At 39.4% G+C, this 25,093-nt stretch overlaps 1 protein-coding gene across 1 annotated transcript in view; it reads right to left on the bottom strand.

The window, feature by feature from the left end:
• Positions 1–25,093, bottom strand: part of LOC126354326 (sorting nexin-25) — a 175,027-nt gene that overhangs the window by 48,373 nt on the left and 101,561 nt on the right. The window contains exons 13-14 of the mRNA XM_050003887.1: positions 21,077–21,216; positions 18,856–18,982 (exon numbers count right to left, since the gene is read on the bottom strand). Of these exons, the coding sequence (XP_049859844.1) occupies positions 18,856–18,982; positions 21,077–21,216 (267 nt within the window). The remainder of the gene's footprint in view (positions 1–18,855; positions 18,983–21,076; positions 21,217–25,093) is intronic.

Here is a 25,093-nt window from a genome sequence, read left to right as displayed (position 1 = left end):
CCTTTAGCTCATTAGTTGCTGCAATCCAAGAGAACTGTTTCACATGTGCACTTGCAGTAATCCAACATAAGCCATAACATGCACAATTTCCTTTTGTGGAGGATACTCATGTCAATAAACTGATGACAACTTCAACAATGCGACCAGTTGAAACACCATGGAGAATGAACTGTCACAAATTATCTTTTCCAATTAATGAAGGCATTACCTTGTTTTATTTTGCGTGAATAGCTGCCATGTTGGGGCCTTTAGTATGTCTGAGTGTCGAGAACAACACCTGTTGTTCCAATTTACAGGTTCTCTCAAAAGCCACCACTGGGCTGACAAAGATTTGGAGACCAAAGACTTACTTTCTTTTAATGCATTCCTCACAGCTTCATTCAAACAGAATAATGCTCATCCACATACTGTAAATAATGCTCAAGACTTTACCTCTGCATGATGTATATACTTCTTCACTGACCTACCATTCAACAAACATCTCGCCAACTGAACAAGTCTGAGATAATGTTGGTTGGCATTCTGCGCATGATGTTTGCCCTGCACTAAATACAGTTGATTCACGTGAAAATTATCTGGAATGTAATTCCACATAGAAACATTTAAAATCTGTTTGCTTCAGTGTCACTATCTAATGTATGGTGTCTGGTGAATGTGGTAGCAAAAATGACACAAGATATTAATGAAACTGGAAACAGTAGTTGTTCTTTGGGCACTGCAGTGACTGCCACATCACTGCTATCAATATTAAAGCATATTGCATATCATGCGAGAGGAGCTCTAGGTTGGAGCAGTATATGAGTCCAAGTCTGGATATGCTCTTGCAGTTGCGCATATTTATTGCCAAATTGTTGCTCTCTATGAGTTATGACTGGATCACATTTATGCCTACTTGTATGTTATTTTGGTTATAGTTTGGCTACTTAGTGGAGGGGCAATGTACTTGCTGGTGAATTACCTTCCCTGTCAACTTGGCTTGGAGTGGATTACAGTAGGAATGACTCGTGTATTGTCTCTGAGGACTGGGCTATCTCGACTACAATTTGTACCCTACCATTCTTCAATTCATTATCCAGTTCAATTAATAAATTTGAGGTGCAGATACAACACAGGTGACAGATTAGTACAAAATATCTGAGCGCATCCAGCAGCAATTGCAACAATTCTATGAACAGTTCCTGCAACATCAACAACTTTGGCAGACCATCAACAGCATTACCATACTTCAGTAACATGGGATTAATGCATCAAACAGCTGTAGTGGCATGATGCAGATTTGATAGTCTCTGATTCTCAAAACCAAGATGTGCACTTTGATTCATGGTCAGCTCCAGCAATTTATCAGTTGTTACAAAAACTTACCCCATTAGCCAACCTCAATTCTCTAAGCTCTCAGAAATAAGTGAATCACTTATGAAATACCTCTGTAAACAAATCCATGCACTGGTTTATAAATTAATTTTCCTCCAGTTGCAGAAGGAATGAGATCAGTTCTATAAGTCATGACAGCTGTTTGAGGCCTAACCTCCAAGCATAACATAATTTTTCAGAATTCCGTAGGACTAATGCCAACTCACATAAGTGTGACATCCTACACAGGTAAGATAGTGATGACGTACTGAGCTAGGCAGACTGCTCATTAGAAGAAGGCTCAAGCTTTTGTACTGAAAGATCTCATACACAAATGCATCAGCAAGCAGAGGTCATACACATTCATGAACTTCAGACTCAACAGCTGTTAACTTTTTGAGATGCATTAAGTCTGAACTCACTCTCATCTGTGCTGCAGAGGCATTCTAAGTCCATCCAGCACCAGCCATGCAGAGAATACAATGCCTAAATGCTGTTACAAAGCACCATTGTTGGAAAGGGCACAGTGCAGTCAGTCTACAATGCTTTCTCTTAGGAACTGTCAAATACTTCCATCTTGCTGATTTGTTTCCGTGAACGCCAACAACATGAGTGAGTTCCCTGTTTTGCTTTCCATGCACATTGTCACAAAAACCCAACAACAGCAACAACAACTCTATTTTACACCATACCAGGCTGCATAAACCACGTGCAAACATTACTCTGTTCCTAATAGATATTGGTAACTGGAAACCCAGTTTATCCTGACATGGGTAAATCCTGTAAAATATTTATAACCTGTATTTGGTTTCCTTTCAACTGAATACCAGCACACTTACCAAACTAGTCAATCTAGAAATCCAGTATCTCTTAGGAACTCTATTGTTTTCATGTGTACAGTAATAACTGGCTTCTTACAGCAAAATGTCTATTCAATTAAAATGATGTTTGTTGCCACATACAAACTGGTTCCTTGTAAAATCAACATCCTTGTAGTTGCACTGAAGTAAGAACTTCCAAATATTTACAAGCTATGATTTTCCTTGGTTGAAGACCACAGTCAATTTCAGCCGTAGAGCCATTTTCAAGTCAGACATATCTGATATTTACCAATTCTTTTTTCATCTTTTCACTTTAAAATGACTTTACAACTGAAACTGAAGTAGTGAAATGAATGTATAATAAAACTTGCAGTCGGATGGCAGCAACGACTTCATTCAAAGAATTTACATGTTAGATCAGCTGTGAAAGCAGAACTACACATCTTCCAACTCTTGAATATCATCTAGTCTCTAACAACAAGTAACTAAGCTACACTTCTAGCAACCATCAAAAACTTTAACAGCTCACACAACTGGATAATGATTTCAAATCAACAACAAAGATTTAACCAATGGTAGACTCCTACCTCCCCCTGGAAGTGGCAAGTGCACCACATTTTTTTTCCACTGCTAGTTGAAGTAGCTCACTACAATAATCTAATTCTATGTAAATCACATTGAAGATACTCTTGTCATTGGTCAGAGCACAGAAGAGCACTTCAGTAGTTCTTGAACTGTACTGAAACACTTACAAGTCAAGTTGAAGTGCAATCTAAAAATGTTCAAGAGTTTTTGAGAAATAATACCATAATAGTCTTGTGCACTGGGCATTACTCCCAAAGAGCAGCATACTGTCCAAACTGACTCCTTTCTGTGATCCACATTTGTGATAGAATCCTCTAGCATTTTTAGGAAAAGTCAATTATAATGCTAAATTTAAACATGTAGGCTACTGATATCAGTAACATGTATGCGAAATTATGGCGGAAAAATGTTCCCACAAATTGTGTTACAGGTCTGTGAGAATTTATTCCCGACATTCAAATGTAAGTTACATTCAGAACCTTCTCTCGCCCTGTGTACTCCATGTAGACCTCTTATCACTGCCAACTATACATCACAATATGGCTTTGGTGTACTGTTAGCCTACAGTAATTCTGATGGCTTGGTGTAACAGACTGCACACATCTTGAGTGTTGACCCAGAGAAATGATTTGCAAAGTAATAAAAGGATCTTTACACTGTCCTTTCTGTAAAGATTTTTATGTTTATTTCATCTTTGCCGATTTGTCATCCAATGCTGTTTTAAGTGCTCCTCTGCACTTTTTCACCTATTACAGCTTTCACCTATATCTGGCCATGTTGCACCTGCATGTTTTCTAATGCCACATATCCACGTTCCAGTAGACCAATATTTGGTTCTTTTCTTATCTCTCACAATTCTGCAATGAATTTTCTTGGCCAATCTACCACCCACTCAACTCAATTTATTTTTCATTGCAACCACAATTATGTCTTTTACTCCAGCCTGGTCTCTGATTCAACTGTTTGTTTTCCTGTCTCTCCTCTCAACATATATTTCTGCATTGCACACTGAGCAACCTTCAGTTTTTGAATGTGTTCTGCATTTTAAATTCATGTTTCATAGCCATAAGTCAAAATTGGTGAGGTTTGAATGGTTCTAATGGCTCTAAGTGCTATGGGACTTAACATCTGAGGTCATCGGTCCCCTAGACTTAGAACTACTTAAACTTAACTAACCTAAGGACATCACACACATCTATGCCCGAGGCAGGATTCGAACCTGCGACTGTAGCACATATAACCGCTTGGCCACAGCGACCGGCGCAAAATTGGTAAGGTATACCGCAAATTTTAACAATGTTATGAAAAAGGATAGATTGCTACTTTCAGTAAAGATGGCACATCAAGTCACAGACACACGCATCGAAAAGACTGTTACACATTTGAGCTTTCAGCCAAAGCCTTCTTCAGAAAGGAAAACAAACACACATACACTCCTGGAAATGGAAAAAAGGACACATTGACACCGGTGTGTCAGACCCACCATACTTGCTCCGGACACTGCGAGAGGGCTGTACAAGCAATGATCACACGCACGGCACAGCGGACACACCAGGAACCGCGGTGTTGGCCATCAAATGGCGCTAGCTGCACAGCATTTGTGCACCGCTGCTGTCAGTGTCAGCCAGTTTACCGTGGCATACGTAGCTCCATCGCAGTCTTTAACACTGGTAGCATGCCGCGACAGCGTGGACGTGAACCGTATGTGCAGTTGACGGACTTTGAGCAAGGGCATATAGTGGGCATGCGGGAGGCCGGGTGGACGTACTGCCGAATAGCTCAACACGTGGGGCGTGAGGTCTCCACAGTACATCCATGTTGTCGCCAGTGGTCGGCGGAAGGTGCACGTGCCCGTCGACCTGGGACCGGACCGCAGCGACGCACGGATGCACGCCAAGACCGTAGGATCCTACGCAGTGCCGTAGGGGACCGCACCGCCACTTCCCAGCAAATTAGGGACACTGTTGCTCCTGGGGTATCGGCGAGGACCATTCGCAACCGTCTCCATGAAGCTGGGCTACGGTCCCGCACACCGTTAGGCCGTCTTCCGCTCACGCCCCAACATCGTGCAGCCCGCCTCCAGTGGTGTCGCGACAGGCGTGAATGGAGGGACGAATGGAGACGTGTCGTCTTCAGCGATGAGAATCGCTTCTGCCTTGGTGCCAATGATGGTCGTATGCGTGTTTGGCGCCGTGCAGGTGAGTGCCACAATCAGTACTGCATACGACCGAGGCACACAGGGCCAACACCCGGCATCATGGTGTGGGGAGCGATCTCCTACACTGGCCGTACACCTCTGGTGATCGTCGAGGGGACACTGAATAGTGCACGGTACATCCAAACCGTCATCGAACCCATCGTTCTACCATTCCTAGACCGGCAAGGGAACTTGCTGTTCCAACAGGACAATGCACGTCCGCATGTATCCTGGGCCACCCAACGTGCTCTAGAAGGTTTAAGTCAACTACCCTGGCCAGCAAGCTCTCCGGATCTGTCCCCATTGAGCATGTTTGGGACTGGATGAAGCGTCGTCTCACGCGGTCTGCACGTCCAGCACGAACGCTGGTCCAACTGAGGTGCCAGGTGGAAATGGCATGGCAAGCCATTCCACAGGACTCGATTCAGCATCTCTACGATCGTCTCCATGGGAGAATAGCAGCCTGCATTGCTGCGAAAGGTGGATATACACTGTATTAGTGCGGACATTGTGCTTGCTCTGTTGCTTGTGTCTATGTGCCTGTGGTTCTGTCAGTGTGATCATGTGATGTAACTGACCCCGGGAATGTGTCAATAAGGTTTCCCCTTCCTGAACTACGCAGATGGGAACTATTCTTACAACACATTTTCTGCTCCCATAATTATCCCGGCCTCAATGTCAGGTGACCCACTGTACTCACACCACCCACCCAACAGCCTCCCCCTTCCTCCATCCTATCATATCCTTCCAACTCATGTCCCTACATAGCCTTCAGTGTGTGCTGCTTTCCACCAGTCGCTATTACTACACCAGCCAACCTTCCCTCTAGCATTCCTAGCCGCCAATCGCTCTTCCTCTGAGCCACTAGACACCCACCCCCACCCAGTTCCTCTCCTTACCTCCCACTTCCCTCTTCCTCTAATTATCCCATCCAACACTACTCAACCACAACCAGCCCATCTGCTGGCAAACAACAATGGCACTGTCAGCCTAGCCAGCCTCATGTAGGAGCACAGACACATGTATGCATGTGTATGAGAGTGTGTGTGTGCATTCTGGTTTGTCAAAGGGTAAGTCTGAAAGCTAGCAGGTTTTCCTTCTTTTGTGTGCCTATCAATGACTCAATGCTTCTGCCTTTTGGTGAGTGCCTTCCTTTAATTCTAAGTGCTCTCCTTTAGTCATACGGTATTTAGATTCTACAAGAAGTTTTCTACAACACGAACCTTCACATTATTTTAGTCTCACTGCAATTGATTTTCAGGTGTACTTTCAAATTTGTCCTATTAAGTTCTTACAAATTGTTGCTGAAGCTTCCAGCACAATTTCATCAACCAAATGAAGATGGTCCAGATACATTCCATTAACATTCAATCATCCTTTGTTTTCATTCCTCATTTGTAAACGGTCCATTGTACTCACACAATACTAAATTTAAGTTAATTACAGACCATAAGCCACTGGTAGTTTATTCAATAATCTTGTAAGCATTGCAGAAAAGATAGTTCACAGGGTGCAATAGTGGGACCTCTTCCTCAGTTTTTACCAATGCACCATTCCTTAAAAGGCTGCATGAAAACATGCAAACACTGACAGAGTACAACATACAGGTGTCCAAGGTAAAAGTTCGAAGTGTGCCTATTCATTAAAATGTGAATTTTGCTGCAAAAAAGGAAACGTGTGATAACTATAGGGACAAAATTACCAAGCTAAGTGAACACATTAGTAGTTTACAGTTTGTGTTTAGTGATCTGAAAATGGATACCATGAAACTTTAAGACAGAAAAAGTTGACAAAACACATTAAGTTTTCTGGACGATAGTTTGACCATTTCAGAAAGGTGGACAAAAGTGAAGTTCAACAGTCACAAACAAAAAATTCAGAAGCAATACATTTCAAAAGTAACGTAAGTTTTGTGCATGACAACTTATTTCAAGTACTTTCCACAACAAATGACAGAAGGCAGTATGCAGTTCTTATGAGCCACATGAAAAGCTAAAGGACAACGTACGCCAGGACAAGAAAATTTGTTGATGCCTGAAAACACAAAATCCAACTTTAATGTGGTAAACAAAAATTTGCTGAGCTTATGTTGTTCCAATGACTAATTGGTTTGTAAGATATGAAACAAACAGTGCAAAAAAAGATGCTATTCATAGCAGTGGTAGGCCTATATTTAACAATATTATGAAAAGGATAAATTGCTACTCACCATATAGCTGGGATGCTGAGTCGCAGATAGGCACAACAAGAAAGACTATCTAATTCTGATGAAGGTATTTTTGGCCAAAAGCTTACTTGTTTGACAGTCTTCTTCTTGTGTATATCTGTGACTCGGCATCTCCACTATATGGTGAGTAGCAATCTACCCTTTTCGTAACATGTGAAAACAGGTGCAAAATGTTGTACAGGAACATCAATAAGAAGCATAAAAATCTCCACATTAAGCAATAAAGACATTTTTGTTTTCCTGACGAGAACAAATGTGACAAGAAACAAAAAACAAGATTTAGTGCTCTCATGTAAAAGAAGATTGTGATTGTTGTTGTTGTTGTTGTTGTTGTCTTCAGTCCTGAGACTGGTTTGATGCAGCTCTCCATGCTACTCTATCCTGTGCAAGCTTCTTCATCTCCCAGTACCTACTGCAACCTACATCCTTCTGAATCTGCTTAGTGTATTCATCTCTTGGTCTCCCTCTATGATTTTTACCCTCCATGCTGCCCTCCAATACTTAATTGGTGATCTCTTGATGCCTCAGAACATGTCCTACCAACCGATCCCTTCTTCTGGTCAAATTGTGCAACAAACTTCTCTTCTCCCCAATCCTATTCAATACTTCCTCATTAGTTATGTGATCTACCCATCTAATCTTCAGCATTCTTCTGTAGCACCACATTTCGAAAGCTTCTATTCTCTTCTTGTCCAAACTATTTATCATCCATGTTTCGCTTCCATACATGGCTGCACTCCATACAAATAATTTCAGAAATGACTTCCCGACACTTAAATCTATACTCAATATTAACAAAATTCTCTTCTTCAGAAACGATTTCCTCGCCATTGCCAGTCTACATTTTATATCCTCTCTACTTCGACCATCATCAGTTATTTTACTTCCTAAATAGCAAAACTCCTTTACTACTTTAAGTGTCTCATTTCCTAATCTAATTCCCTCAGCATCACCCGATTTCATTTGACTACATTCCATTATTCTCGTTTTGCTTTTGTTGATTTTCATTTTATATCCTCCTTTCAAGTCACTGTCCATCCCGTTCAACTGCTCTTCCAAGTCCTTTGCTGTCTCTGACAGAATTACAATGTCATCAACGAACCTCAAAGTTTTTATTTCTTCTCCAAGGATTTTCATACCTACTCCGAATTTTTCTTTTGTTTCCTTTACTGCTTGCTCAATATACAGATTGAATAACATCGAAGAGAGGCTGCAACCCTGTCTTACTCCCTTCTCAAACACTGCTTCCCTTTCATGTCCCTCTACTCTTATAACTGCCATCTGGTTTCTGTACAAATTGTAAATAGCCTTTCACTCCCTGTATTTTATCCCTGCCACCTTTAGAATTTGAAAGAGAGTATTCCAGTCAACATTGTCAAAAGCTTTCTCTAAGTCTACAAATGCTAGAAACGTAGGTTTGCCTTTCCTTAATCTTTCTTCTAAGATAAGTCGTAAGGTGAGTATTGCCTCACGTGTTCCAGTATTTCTACGGAATTCAAACTGATCTTCCCCGAGGTTGGTTTCTACTAGTTTTTCCATTCTTCTGTAAAGAATTCAAGTTAGTATTTTGCAGCTGTGGCTTATTAAACTGATTGTGCGGTAATTTCCACATCTGTCAACACCTGCTTTCTTTGTGATTGGAATTACTATATTCTTCTTGAAGTCTGAGGGTACTTTGCCTGTTTCATACATCTTGCTCACCAGATGGTACAGTTTTGTCAGGACTGGCTCTCCCAAGGCCGTCAGTAGTTCCAATGGAATGTTGTCTACTCCGGGGGCCTTGTTTCGACTCAGGTCTTTCAGTGCTCTGTCAAACTCTTCACGCAGTATCGTATCTCCCATTCCATGTTCATCTACATCCTCTTCCATTTCCATAATATTGTCCTGAAGTACATCGCCTTTGTATAGACCCTCTATATACTCCTTCCACCTTCCTGCTTTCCCTTCTTTGCTTAGAACTGGGTTTCCATCTGAGCTCTTGAAATTCATACAAGTGGTTCTCTTTTCTCCAAAGGCCTCATTAATTTTCCTGTAGGCAGTATCTATCTTACCCCTAGTGGGATAAGCCTCTACATCCTTACATTTGTCCTCTAGCCATCCCTGCTTAGCCATTTTGCACTTCCCGTCGATATCATTTTTGAGACGTTTGTATTCCTTTTTGCCTGCTTCATTTGCTGTATTTTTATATTTTCTCCTTTCATCAATTAAATTCAATATTTCTTCTGTTACCCAAGGATTTCTACTAGCCCTCGTCTTTTTACCTACTTGATCCTCTGCTGCCTTCACAACTTCATCCCTCAAAGCTACCCATTCTTCTTCTACTGTATTTCTTTCCCCCATTTCTGTCAATTGTTCCCTTATGCTCTCCCTGAAAGTCTGTACAACCTCTGGTTCTTTCAGTTTATCCATGTCCCATCTCCTTAAATTCCCACCTTTTTGCAGTTTCTTCAGTTTTAATCTACAGATCATAACCAATAGATTGTGGTCAGAGTCCACATCTGCCCCTGGAAATGTCTTACAATTTAAAACCTGGTTCCTAAATCTCTGTCTTATCATTATATAATCTATCTGATAGCTTTTAGTATCTCCAGGGTTCTTTCATGTATACAACCTCCTTTCATGATTCTGAAACCAAGTGTTAGCTATGATTAAGTTGTGCTCTGTGCAAAATTCTACCAGGCGGCTTCCTCTTTCATCAATAGCCCCAATCCATATTCACCTATTACGTTTCCTTCTCTCCCTTTTCCTACACTCGAATTCCAGTCACCCATGACTATTAAATTTTCGTCTCCCTTCACTATCTGAATAATTTCTTTTATTTCATCATACATTTCTTCAATTTCTTCGTCATCTCCAGAGCTAGTTGGCATATTAACTTGTACTACTGTAGTAGGTGTGGGCTTCGTATCTATCTTGGCCACAATAATGCGTTAACTATGCTGTTTGTAGTAGCTTACCCGCATTCCTATTTTCCTATTCATTATTAATCCTACTCCTGCATTACCCCTATTTGATTTTGTATTTATAACCCTGTAGTCACCTGACCAGAAGTCTTGTTCCTCCTGCCACCAAACTTCACTAATTCCCAACTATATCTAACTTTAACCTATCCATTTCCCTTTTTAAATTTTCTAATCTACCTGCCCGATTAAGGGATCTGACATTCCACACTCCGATCCATAGAACACCAGTTTTCTTTCTCCTGATAACGGCATCCTCTTGCGTAGTCCCCGCCCGGAGATCCGAATGGGGGACTATTTTACCTCCGCAATATTTTACCCAAGAGGACGCCATCATCATGTAATCATACAGTAAAGCTGCATGCCCTCAGGAAAAATTACGGCCGTAGTTTCCCCTTGCTTTCAGCCATTCACAGTACCAGCACAGCAAGGCCGGTTTGGTTATTGTTACAAGGCCAGATCAGTCAATCATCCAGACTGTTGCCCTTGCAACTACTGAAAAGGCTGCTGCCCCTCTTCAGGAACCACATGTTTGTCTGGCCTCTCAACAGATACCCCTCCGTTGTGGTTGTACCTACGGTACGGCTATCTGTATCGCTGAGGCACGCAAGCCTCCCCACCAACGACAAGGTCCATGGCTCATGGGGGGGGGGGGGGGGGGAAGATTAGAAGATTATAGAAACTAAAAATTACTAATGCCATCATATTTTTTTGGTTCCACATAATTACAAACTGGTAGAATGATCCTGTGTTAGCAAAGAAGTGGAAAGTGCAAACAGTCATGTAACAAATATTTGTAGGTGACTTGAAAATATAATTTTTGTAGATATAAACAAACTGGGAGAGAGATTTCATACTAGAGACAGTTTTGATCTAAATAGATTAGGGAAAAACTCTGTTTAATATCAAATATTTTAGAAATAGTAAATATGAAAACAAAAGTAAATTGTGATGCTTCGAAGGTCCTCAAGGCCTAGAACTACATTTTATCTGGAAAATCTTGTGTGTAATCTCCTGAAAATGGAGCATTACCACTACCAGCAAATGTGATGTTCTGTCAACACAAGAAACATCCCAGATAGCAGTTCACAAGGAAGTGCAGCACCAGTGCCAGAACCAATGTCTGAAGTATCTGAAAAAGCAACACCATCATCAACAACAGCAACAGAAATGGCAGCATTAATAACATTAGCAACAGCGCCAACAGCTGTAGCACACAACTCCCCACCACCCAATAAACGATCTACAAGGTACAGAAAACCTGTCCTCCTCAAGAATCTCACGACAGAGGGAGGGATATAACATCAAAAATCCTAATACAACTTTAACTAGTTCTCATCCTAATCATCTGCAGATTTTAAGCTTAAACATTCATTCAACGCCTCAGAAATAAATCATTAGAACTTGAGGTACTAATGAATGGTGCAAACACTTTTTGCAACTGGATTACGGAGCACTAGTGCAGACATTTTGAACTAAGTAGCATTAACATTCATCCATATAAGCTGCCGAGTTTAATATTATAGAAAAACTGCCAAAAACAGAGATGTATATATCTTTACCAAATCAGGTATCAGATATAAAAGGTGTTAGCCGAATCACTGAGGGTGGAAAATCATTCTGAAGATGCAACTGTACAGCTGAATTAAATGCAGTGAAAGGTCATACTCACAGTCAATACAGACCACTTATTGGGGATACAGACATAGTCATCAATTAGAAATGCTGTTTAACATTCTATTTACTGAAAGAACCACTGTAGCTGTATGTGAGGACTTTAACACAAATCTTTTGAATGAAAGTATGCTGAAAGATCTATTCCTAACTATTATGTAGTTTCAACCTACTTTCGCATATACACAAAACAACAACAATAACCTGTAATACAAACAGTCTGACAGATCAACAAAAATAATCAATTTTTAAAATATAATGTAATTAGATAGATTAAAAAATCTAGTCACCAAGCAGCAGCAGCAGGAAAACATACAAATAAGGGTATCAAAATTTGCAAGCTTTTGGAGCCAGCAAAAGGTTGGCAAAGGGTTGGAGGGGAAGGAAGGTGGATGAAGGAGAAGGACTGGTGAGGTTTAGGAAATGGGGAGACTTTGGATAAGTCAGCCAGAACCTCAGTTTAGGGGAGACTTACTTAATGAGATGAGAAGGAAAGACTGATTGCTGGGGACCGCACCAGATGAGATTTGAAAACTTGAGAGCTTAACACATTCACCACTATGTCTGTACGCCCTATGGGTGTGCATGTTTTGGTACTATGTATCACGTACGGGCACTGCTTCTGTGGATGCTGAAAGGTGTTTATCACCATGCTACACATGGCTGGCAGCTGCAAGATAACTGCAGTTCATATTTTGTCCACTAAATGCAGCAGCAGTCGATGAGTTCTGTGTATCAGTTGCACGAGTAGAATATCTGTCAATAGTGGTTGGTCCTTTGACGACATTTTTACTTGGCATGCAACTGTAAATCTGCCATTGTGTATGAGTGTTCTGAGTGAAAATTACAGCAAGAGGCCTCTGGCAAAGTGCAGTTCTGGACATTTTATTTGGAGAAAATGACTCTGATATTGATGTCAGTGACGATGACAGTAATTACAAGTGAGAAAGTGTTTCAAATGATGAATCAGGTAATGGTTTTTTTTTCTCAATTTTGTTGCTAATGTATACAGAGAATTTGTAAAGGATACATACCGTGATAGGTTTTCCAGTATTACGTTAATGCTGCATGCCACTGACAACTTAACATACTAAAGGAAAGGAGAGGAAAACCACCATCCTCTTCATAAAATTAGACCCGTGTTCAACTTTGTCAACAAATGTAGATTCAGTTATATGTCATAAGAAAATCTGTCTATAGATGAAGCTACTTGTCCATTTTGTGGACGTGTTGGCTTTAGGGTTTACATGAAAAATAAACCCAGTAAATATCGCACAAATCTTTGTGCACTCTTTGACGCTGCAACAGGCTAAGTCCTGAACTGCAATATTTACACAGGATCAGCAGGGAGGACTGACAACTGTATTCCAACATTAGTAGACAGACTTTGTTCTCTATACCATGGTAAAGGCCACTGTATTTAGATGGACAGATGTTACACCAGTGACATCCACTGAAGATGATGTGGGAGAAAAATACATTAGCTGTTGGAACTGTAAATAAAAACAGCTTACCGATAAGCTGCAGAACAAAGAAACTGAAGCTAAATGAAATGATATTTTTGAGGAATGGGCCCATTCTAGTGCTGAAGTGGAAAAATAAACATTATGTATATTGTCTATCCACATAACATCAGGCTACTGCTAAAGATGTTCCAGTACGTCAAAAGGTGATATTACAATAGTAATGAAACCAGACGTTGTAGTTGTCTACAATATGAACAAGACTAGGGTAGATCATGTGGATCAGCTACACAGTAACTACCCATCCTCACAAAAAAATAATGAAGAGGTGGCAAAAACTTTTCTTTCATGTTTATGTAATGTCTATCATCAACAGTTTAATTTTGTATGAAGACTTCAGTAAACAGAATATCTCTCCTGTGGACTTCATAAAAAAAGTTAGTTGAAATTGGTAGCAACAGGAGGAGACTTTCAATCTTTAGAACCAACACCAAGCACTAGCCTGGGCAGAAATTTTGGTCATCACTTTCCAGAAAAAGTACCTCCCAGTGCCAACAAAGTAAATACTATGCATCATTCAAAGTTTGGTCTGACAAAGGGAAGAAAAGAAAGCAGATGGCGGTGCAGAGACTGTAACGTAGGACTGTGTGTACGTCATTCCTTTCAGGATTACCACTTAAAAGAGAATTATGTATAAAATATATATAATCATTTTATAACAAAATATTAAATAAAAAACCTTCTGTGAACCAAATTATTCTTATTATAAACACCAGAAACCATGTAAGCAAATGTAAACATTTTTTCCATGTGAAGGTTTCTCATGTTTTTGGGAATGCTAGTACACCTCTGCCGATGCAAGCTTATATATATATTACATTTTTCCTAATCTATAAAATATGGAGTTTCTGATGCTACAAATGGGCCTTCAAGGCCCTTACTTGTTGTACACTTGTTCATTATAAAGTGGCTTGTGGCTTGAAAATTGCCAGTGCACCTGCACAGCCGAGGTGCATACACAGCAGTGTGGAATGTGTTAATAGTGGAAGATAGGGCAAAATGCAATATAGAGATTACTGACAAAACATCATGCATGAGTTAATAAGAGTGGAAAGCTAAGTGCTTTGTATACGGTAGAAGTGGAGGGGGTGTGAGTGGGAGGAGAGGTCACAAAATTAAAGATAAACTAAACGGAAGTGAAGAAAGGAATACAGAGACTGAAGAAATTAACATATTAAGGCCAGATGGGCGGTGAGAACCAAAAACATGCTGTAATGCCATTTCCCACATGTGGAGTTCTGAGAAAATGGTGTTTGGGGGAGAATCCAGTTGGCACATGTGGTAAAACAGGTACTGGGATTTTAACTGCCATGTTGTAGAACATGCTCTGCATCAGGATATTGTGTGCTGCCTGATGGTAGTCATGCCAATGTAAAAACCCAAACAGTGTTTACATAACAGCATTTGCATGACATTGGTCATTTCAAAGGTGGCTCTCCCTTTGATAGTGTATGCTCTGCCAGTTACAGAGCTGGTATAGGTTGTGGTAGGTGGGTGCACAGGCCAAGTCTTACGGTAGGGATGCTCACAGGAGTATGAGCCATAGGGTAGGGAAATGTGTGTAGATGGAGCATACGGTCTGACAGGGATGTCGCAGAGGGTGACAAAAAACCATTCTAGGTGTGGTGGGCAGAATGTCTGGCAGAATGGAACTCACTTCTGGGTTTGATTTTAGGAAATCATAGGCATGTCAAATTATCTGATTATAGAGTCAAGACCAAGATAATATTTTGCGACAAGAGGTGTCTTTGTAACCCCCCCCCCTCCCCCCCCCCCCCCCCTCCGCGGAGTTTGGCAGCACCAGGATTGGAGATGATGGCCCAGGGTAACTGCTTTTGAACTACGCTGGTTGGGTAAGCTTGCAAATTTCTATACCCTTATATGCGAGTCGTCCTGCCACCATTTCATGGGTACATTTCTTCCCCTTTCTTTCTAAACCAAACTATATTAAACAGTCTAATATATAACATGTTTTCAAATGGGGGGCTACAGAAGTAGAAGTACCAAATACTGATTTGGGATTATCGTACCACATCACTTATCCTTAAAATTCCTTCAATACCACTGAAAGAAAGAAGAGCATACTTCATGTATATAAACCAAATTTTTCTACAGAAATATAAAGCGAAGATGCTGAGTCACAGATACGAACAGCAAAAAGACTGTTAGAAAGTGAGCTTTCGGCCAACAACACCTTTGTCGGAAATTGACAGCACGCACACACACACACACACACACACACACACACACAGCTCATATACACATGACCAACCCCTAACTGCTGAGGCCAGACTGAGAGCAGCAGTGCTTGAGGAGAGAATCAACCGAATGTTTGGGATAAGGTGGAGGCTAGGGGGGGAGGGGGGGGGGTGGAGGGGGGGGGTGGAGGGGGGGGGGATCTAAGGGTAGGGTTGTCAGACGATAAAGTGCTGCTCAGTCATTAGGTTAGACAGAGGGCAGAGGGACAGGGGGGAGAGGGGGGGGGGAGCGGGCTAGGAGAGAAGTAAAACGACTATGGGTGCATCTGTGAACTAGAGCACCGTGTAACGTTGGAATGGGAAAAGGGAAGAGACTGGATGGGTGAGGAGAAAGACTGACGAAGGCTGAGGCCAGAAGGGTTACAGGAACATAGAATATATTGCAGGGAGAGTTCCCACCCACACAATTCAGAAAAGCTGGTACTGGTGGGAAGGATCCAAATGGCACAGGCTGTAAAGCTGACATTGGAATGAGAACAATGTGTTAGTTGCCGTGCTCAATAATGGGTTGGTCCAGTTTTTCCTTGGCCATGGTTTGTCAGTGGCCATTCACGTGGACAATCACTAGTGGATTGTCTTGTCTGTGTAGAATGCAGCACAGTAGTTGCAGCTTAATTTGTAGATCACATGACTAGTTTCATAGGTAGCCCTGCCTGTGATGGAATAGTTGACTGGACTAGAGTAGGTAGTGGTTGGAGGATGTATGGAACAAGTCCTGCATGTAAGTCTATTACAAGGACATGAGCCATGGGGGCAAGTGGTTGGGAGCAGGGGTTATGTAGGGAGGATAATGTGTAGGTTCAGTGGGCAGCAGAATACCACTGTAGGAGGGGTGGGAGATAGTGAGTAGGACATTTTTCATTTCAGAGCATAACGAGAGGTAGTCGAAACCTTGGTGGAGAATGTGATTCAGTTGCTCCAGTCCTGGGTGGTACTAACTCATGAGGGGAATGCTCATCTGGGGCCAGACAGTGGGACTTCGGGAGGTGGTGGATGACAGGAGAGATAAGGCACAAGAGCTCTCTTTTTGTACAAGGTTGGGGGGGGGGGGGGCAGGGAGGCAGGGGGGGTGGCTTTGTAGGATGAGATACAAGTTAGTCAGTAGCGACTATCTTTTTCATAATATTGTTACATTTCATCCTCAGCAGAAGCTGACAAGAATCAAGTCACATGGCAATACAAAGCCAGGTTCTTCTATTACAGCTAGCATCAAAACCTTTTCTGGGGCTCTAAATATATTAATTTCTAAAATGAAGACATTCATGAACTCACTGTTCCTAAAATATATGAGGAATTACAAGAGAGTGTATTGTAAAGTAACTGCTAAGGCAACATGTATGAGCAAATGAGAGGTTAATGAGACAACCTGAAAATAAATCAAAAGCTATATGGGGTACTGTGAAGACTGAAAAGGGAAGAGATGTGAAGACCGGATATCATCCTCAAAAATGTAGAAAATGTCAGTATTAAAAAACAGGATTTGCTAAGTTATATCAATAATTATTTCATAGATGCGGCTCCTTCATTGAGCTCAAAATTTACAAACAAAGAAAACCAGAATTTTCAAAAGCAACTTGTAGAATGGGGATAGAGCCAACAACAAATGAACATGAAGTGTTAAAAGTGATAAAAAGCTTAAAGCCTAAAATATCAGCAAGAGTTGTTGAGAAACTCATCTGAATCATAGCAATCACAGCTCCACAGATTGCAAGGCTGTTGGCATACATAGCCAGTTTATCATTTTGTGAAGTAGTGTTTTAAAATCCTAAAAGATAAACCATTCTTTAAAAATAACAGTTATAAAGCAGAAAACCATCAGCCAACATCACTCCTTTCAGGATTCTCCAAAAACATTAGAAAAATTAATGAAGCAGAGAATCCACAAATATCTACATAATTGTAAGACACTAAACAGAAATCAGCATATCTTCCAGACAGGCAAAAATACAAAAACGGCATTCACATGCTACATGGAACAAATAATCAAAAATCTAGGAAAATACAACAGCATCATATCAGTAAATGTACATCTCTCCAAGCATTTGATACTGTCAATCACTGCATTATTTAGAAAATTGGAAGTATTAGGTACCCATGGAAAAGGGAAAACATGGTTGGCACATACCTACACAAAAAAAACGCAGATTGTAGGACTTGCATAAATTTATTCCAAACACAACATAAATTTAGTATCAGATGCAAAAAAAGTGAATACAGGAGTACCACAAAGCAGTGTTCTAGGTACCATATTGTTTCATGTCTGTATAAATGACATTCACACCTCAGACAGTGCAGTCAAAGCCATACTGTTCGCAGATGATACTAGTGCGATAACAAGTGCACCAAAGCATCTGCTGCAAACAACTACTGATGAAGCCCTAAAGAAAGCCCATTCTTTGTTCAACACAAAAAGGTTGACATTAAATGCAAACAACACCAATTATACACAATTTGGAAAAATAAATCAGTACGTAAATCCTGATCTGGTGTTAGTTCCCACCTTGCAGATTTTTTGGACAAATGCCAACTTCCTTAAGTACAATACCTGACACAGCTCAGCACTCCATATTTAGCAACAAAAAAAGAACAAACACAAAGTCATTCAAGCCATACTGGTACAAAACTTTACAACAGACTGCCAGTCAACATCATAAAGTTAGAAGATGAAAACAAATTTAAAACAGAATTTTAAAAACTTCTGCTCTATGTTTTTTTTTCTCATTGTATGACTGTGTAGGCCAATAAACATTCTCTGGTGATGTTTATATTCCTTAAAATAGAAAATACTATCTTTTGCCCATAAACTTGTTATATTTACATATCTAATGGATAGCTCTTGTGTGATATAAAATCTTTACTGATTTATTGTAATGTACAAACGGACTTGCTGCTACGGAGGACAAAAGTAATGCCTTACAGGAAACATTATGCATTTATAATGCCATAAGCATACATGTATATACAGTTGTAGTACTACCTATTTTATGACCTTGTAGTATTTTGTTTGTACCATTTGCTTGAAATGGTTTCCCATACAATTACATGTACATTTGTACAACATCCATACAATATATATTGCCTCCAGCTGGATAAATAAAAGTTGGGGGAGGAGGATGATGACAATAAGATGAGGATGAGAACAGTGCAACAGAGATTATTTATGCTGTCATAAAATGTAAAGTTGGGGTCAATAAAACAACTGTAACTGCTAACTGTTATATCTTTCTATACTAAAGTTTCTATGGAAACTTCACACTTACCTTCAAATATTTCTGTATCTGTTGTCTTGCTTTCTCAAGAGCATTCTTCACTGATGTTTTTCCAAACCTGAGAAACGTCAAAGATTGAGAAGGAAGTTCAAGTTGCTTAACATCTGAACTGAGCTGGCTGTAAAAGATAAACAGAAACATTTGTAGCTCTAATATTTTAAAAATCTCAGAAAAATTTAGAAAATATGTCTTTTTAGGGATCATTCTTATAACAAAGTAGTATCATTTAAGAATTTTAGTATTTCAGTTGTTACATACTACAGGTCAACAAGAAACAGCAGTTAACTTTATTACTCTTTCATTAGCTATTAATGATGATTATCGAGCAGATATATCAAAAAGGTATGAAACCCAAACTGAAGGTTCTCTTGATGACATCTTTGCATAAAACAATCTTGATTTTCTTGCTGCATCAAATCTGAATAAATCTTGAGCTTTTGATAAAATCCTTCACTACCTTCATCAGGAACAACTGACTGTCATGGATGCTCTTTCGGTGACCATTTAAAGAATATAGACAGCTTGTGACTGGAAGGATATTTCCACCATCTGACTGTATAGAACGTGTTTATTTCACTATCGGGATTTCAGCCTTATGCCATTTTCAAGTTGTACAGCATCAAAAATCGTCTGTTTTCTGTGAAACACAAGTCATCATAAAAAATACATATCGTGTTTTATAAACCAGTTGTCTCATAAGTAAGTGTGAGAACATATCTCAAATACATAAAAGGCTGTAAACTTGCATGTCTGGTGAATGTAGCTAAGCTGTGATGTAAATTAGATGTCCAAAATACTGGTGTAAGCTTCTCTTCACTGATTCTAAACATCAGCTAACATGATCACAAGTGAAATGATCAGCAAGGATCATTATAGACACAGCAGAATATGCCCCAAGTAATCTGTGATACTTCTCACACATATCATGGTGCAGACTGTGATGTCCCCGTATGGTCTTTGACAATTGTTTCACTTACACTCGTATTACCTAATGTTTGGATAGAGTGAAATAAAGCTTACACCTGTGTTTTGGACATCAAATTTACATCACAGCTTCACTACATTCATTACACACACTGGTTTACAGACTTTTTATGTATCACACTTACTTATGGGACAACTGGTTTATATAAGATGATATGTGTTTTCGTCAATGACTTGTGTTTCACACAAGTTGGGATGATTATTGACTTTGAAACACTTGAAAATGGTCTAAGGCTGAACTCTAGATAGTGAAATAAACACATTATATACAGTCAAATGGTAAAAATATTTCTTCAAAAATTGTACATGACTGTGGCTCCAGAAAAAGAAAAAAATTATTAGCTTCTGACTGGTCTGCATACATCGTCAATATGTTACGCTACCAGATGTTGTGTCCATGTCTGCACTGGTGGCACCGCACCTATTCTAGAACTGTAAGCAATTCAGCACATTTCTCTGAGGCTTCTCTGCACTGAGAGCTCACTTCCATGCGCCACTATGATTATATCCGTTGCCCTGTTTGAAGTTGTTCTCACACACTCTAATTTCTACTCTTCTTTAAAAACAGAATCCCAGAATGTAGAAGCATGGGACAAGATTTCATTTTCATCAAATATTATTGAAGTAACCCACAACTTAGGGCCAACAGCATTTGCTGAATGCTAATAAACTTCTTTAACAACATATTAAAATAACCTGTGAGTCTTTATGATTTTACTCAGATCTGATTCAGCAGAATGTTTCACACAAATCAGATATATAATTTTCACATAACAATTAATTGGCAAGCCTTCTAGTCTTCTGCAACTGCTGGTAAATCTGTTGTCAATTAGAGTAATCTGGTCTGTTCTGATTAGCACTTAAAACAAATTTAAAATAGAAACTGGTATCTGTGTTGTTTCACGATAGCCAGATAACTGTAATAGCTACAATTGCATTTCACACCTCTTTCTACATATTGTTGTTCCAAAGTTTTTTTATTGCCTCCTTTTCTTATTTGATTTCCTTACACTACACAGTATTTTAGGTCTCCATATTTCACAGTGTTTCTAAGAACTTCATCTGAAAATACAACTAAATTAACAACAAAAAATCACATCCTCCAGAGCTATGAAGTCAGTTATTCTAGTGGAAGCCTGATAACAAAATTACCACACATCAGTTTCTCATTTAAATTACTAATTCTCCTACAGAGTCACAATGATGCGAATGCTTAAAAATTATGTACCATAGTTTTTTGTGGAGATCCTGGAAATCATTAAGTTTTCGCAGGACTACCCAGCCTGTTGATACTGCATCACAGTCACTCTCATCTTCCATAACATGAACCACCAGCACAAACTGTGGGCATTCACGGTCTTCTGAAAGCTTAGAAAAGAAAAATAAAGTCACATTTTGTTGAGAATGTTTGTGTAATATGTGACTTTCAGTACTAGCTATATTACATAGAAGTAAAAATACAGGACGATCAGAAGCAGTCTGAGAAGCTTGTAAGGGTGTTGCTGGGCAGGTTGTTAGGACAAAAATTCAATATGTTGCGCTGTTTCTGAAAAAGGCACAATATCCATTTGAACAAGTGGTAGCTCACAGACCCACAGAAGTCTACATTATAGCATTTTAGCTCCAGCAAGTGCTTGAATGTGTGCACTTAATGACCTCATTGGCTAATTTCAATGCTAAATAACTTGGGAATGATGCAATGTATCATTTTTTTTTCTTAAAAGTTATTCCTCAGCACAACCTCCCCTGCAACACCCATACAAGCTTTTCAGGCTGTTTCTGACCACCCTGTATAAAATTCTAAAACAAGCTCAATCTACCCATTTTTTACATATTTTTAGACACAAAAATGAATACAAAGTATTAGTTATTGACATCATAAAGAAGTCCTATACACTTATTGGTCTTCAAAGTGGAGTCGTAAAGTTTCCTAACTAAAGCAGTAATAAAAATGCTCAATAATATGCATTCATTTTAAACATAATCCATTTAAGACAACATAACAGTTACAATATTCCACAATAACTTCATAGCACTGTAAAAGAATCTTTTATGTTAATCTCAATTTGTTGATTACACATAGCCATCTAAATCCTGCACTTGGCAACTTTCATTTCATTCTTCTGAAAGAGAATATCAGGAGAGTAGTGTTTGGGAAAGGGGAGAGGGGAGAGGGAGGCGAAGCTACTGGTACTGCTGCTGAATAAGTATGGGTAATGTCTTGTGCAATGAAAGCAGAAAGGTACAGCGGGTGTTGCAATGATCAGGGTGATATATTAGGTACGAGCAAGATACTGTTGTAAAATCTCCTTACAATACTCTTACAGTTAGTATGCTCTAACCACACTGCTGGGGATAAATGTTGTCAAAAGAAAATAATTCCAAGTAAACATCTTGTCAATAGTAGATGAAATAAATGTTCTTAAGGTGACTCAGTTTGTTCAAAAGAATATACATCAACCAGAACTTATCTTCATTTTGATACTTTGCTGCAGATGACTACTGTAAGTTTCTTAGGTGAGGACTGGTCAGAGAACACCACGGTTCTCAAATGACATGGAAATTCAGTGATTGTTTCAGGTGTATAATTTATTGCATCACACAGTGCCACTCAAAATCTTACATTATACTAGATTCCCCCTTCCCGCGACTTCTTGCAGGCCTTATACACTCTTCCTAACAATTGATGTATTGTTGAATATAGTAAATTTGCTACTTACAATTGAAAAAGTTGTCAATAATTACAATAAAATATTATCATTCATTGGTTACAACTGAAACACACAGGATAAGATACAAAGACAATTACAGGTCTCTCGCTTTCATGAGGGTGTATACGTGGACAAGGAAAAAAAAACATACCCAGATTTTCCCATTTAAATAATATACTTTTTCCCAGGCGAAAATACACTTTTTCCACGCTAAGTGACAGTAGATTGCAATGTCCTTTTGTAAGCCAGTCGTATCTCATGCCACATGATCTCGCCAGACGATGACAGCAGATATTCAGGGCATAGGACACGTGTTATAGTCAGCCAATAACAAGATCACTGATACGTAGCACAAACACACAAGGAGGAAAAGTTAATGGTTTACATTAATATACATAGTATAGCTACAATAAAAGCTAAGCTTTCACATATAATATTGGATTCAAAGATTAATAAGCTACAAGAGAAGCTAAGATTTCACATGTAATATCGATTTTTTTTTTTGCGTGTGTTATACTTCAAGATACCTCATACAAATGTGCCAGTAAATTTAAAATAATGACATAAATGTCTGGTCTTCTGGGCTCGAAATTCTTGTAAGTGGCTAGTCCTCAAGGTGTTCACTTTTAAACGGTCTGTGAGTTAAGAAATTCATCCCACTTTCTCACACGTAACATAATTCATCCTGCGGAAAAAGAAATTTACTTTGAAAGTAAAGTTTTTTGAACCACCGTTCACAATACTACCCCAAGGTTCAATTTAGCAGTTTCCAGAGAGCGGCAGAAAACATGCATTATTGCGCGTGCGCAGCTGCAGTGGTGTAGGAAGCCCTCATGTTCGTATGTATAAAGCACTATGAGAGCTTAGATTACACCATAAACAGGACATCAGAGGATACTCCAAAAGCATCGGAATTTAGTAAACCATACTAAAATGCGTAATTCGACTTGAAGTGCTCATTGTTTTTTCCAGATTCGCAATGAAGTAGGTCCTATCTGATATTAAGATTTTCGGTGTGGTTTGTGGGATGTAAATTTTCTTGGAGCATCAGTACTGTACTACCTCATATTTGGTTCTTTATTATGGCATAATGCCAAACATGGCAGAGGATGAAAACGTGCACTTGAAAATCAGCAAACAGTTGGAACTAGACAATACTGTGGAACGAAACACTTAGTTTCAAATAAACTGATTGTCTCAGCGGATAGATTAACAAAGCCAAATTTCTTTAGCAAACTGACAAAAATAACTTCATTGCTATGCAAGGCGATTAATGCTTGACTGCTAATAACTGGGAAATAAAATCAGAAAACTTAGACTAATAATGTACTTTGCCCTCAGTAATTATGTGAATGTATTATATTTCGCTTGATAGCTCCCGGCCGCAGAAATTCGTTTTGTTGTCATTTGACGTGGGAGCTGTAAACGAAGAGGAAACAGCGAAATCACTTAACGCAAAAAGGAGTCAGGTGGAGACTAACCCCCTCCCCAGTACAACTCCGACAACTCTGCGCATGCGCCAATCTGGCAGCTAGGGCACGTGAGAAAATTTTTTATCGTTAGCATCTGGCTGCTTGCTGCTACTGCTGATACAGCTAGTTTATTGTTACGACATATTAGTCTTCGCCCTAAGGCCTTTGACTTATTTTTGCTGTTTGCAGATGCTTTTGCATGCACGGTGTTTCGTTGTTGTAAATGGCGCATTTCCTTTGCCACTAAAGTTTTATTCTTTTTCCACTTTTTTATTGCTGCAGTATCATTCTCCAGTAGCAAAATACAGTAACGTTCTTTGCTAGAGAATCATTTCTTACCAGTCAAAATTACCAAAAATTTATCTGAAAGCTAAAACAATGAAAAATTCCCGGGATTCCGAAAAATTCCCGGGCCTTTCCCAGTTTTCTTCCGGATGAAACAATTCCCGGGTTTTTCTCGGCTGTCCCAGGTCGTATACACGCTGTTTCATGGAAAAATACATGAAATAATATGAATAAAAAATGCTAAACACTTTTTTTTGTGACACTGAAACTATTATCCCAAATATTCCAACCATGTTTCCTGTTTCAAATATGAGTACATTCTTTTTAGTGCAAACAGAATTTCAATACATAATGGAGTAGTCCAAATAAACAGTTTTATGAATTACAATTACAATAAATACAAGGTAATCAGATGTTGTTATGTTAGTCAATAGTTTAGTAATCTGACAGTACAATAAATGGAGTGTGACAGGTTTCACACATTATAATTACAGTATATCTGGTATCCCTTTTGTTACTTGATTGATCATAAACAAAAAGCCATAGCAGCAATTAAATGAATTGACAACACATCATGTTCCTACCAATGGATGAAAGTAATATTAGCGACAAAGCAGTCTGCCTGCTCCCCCCCCCCCCCCCCCCCCCAAAAAAAAAAATCGTGAAACTGTTTATACAGGTCCTACTCACTGACACAACAATCCACATTAGCTTCAAATTAATACGAAAAATGAGCAGTTAAGGAATATCACTTTCATTTTGTATTCATGGGAGCTT

This window comes from Schistocerca gregaria, chromosome 3 (assembly GCF_023897955.1).
Source record: "Schistocerca gregaria isolate iqSchGreg1 chromosome 3, iqSchGreg1.2, whole genome shotgun sequence".
NCBI lineage: Eukaryota > Metazoa > Arthropoda > Insecta > Orthoptera > Acrididae > Schistocerca > Schistocerca gregaria.
Note: the sequence above shows the minus strand (reverse complement) of the source record. Positions and strands in the feature narration are given on the sequence as shown.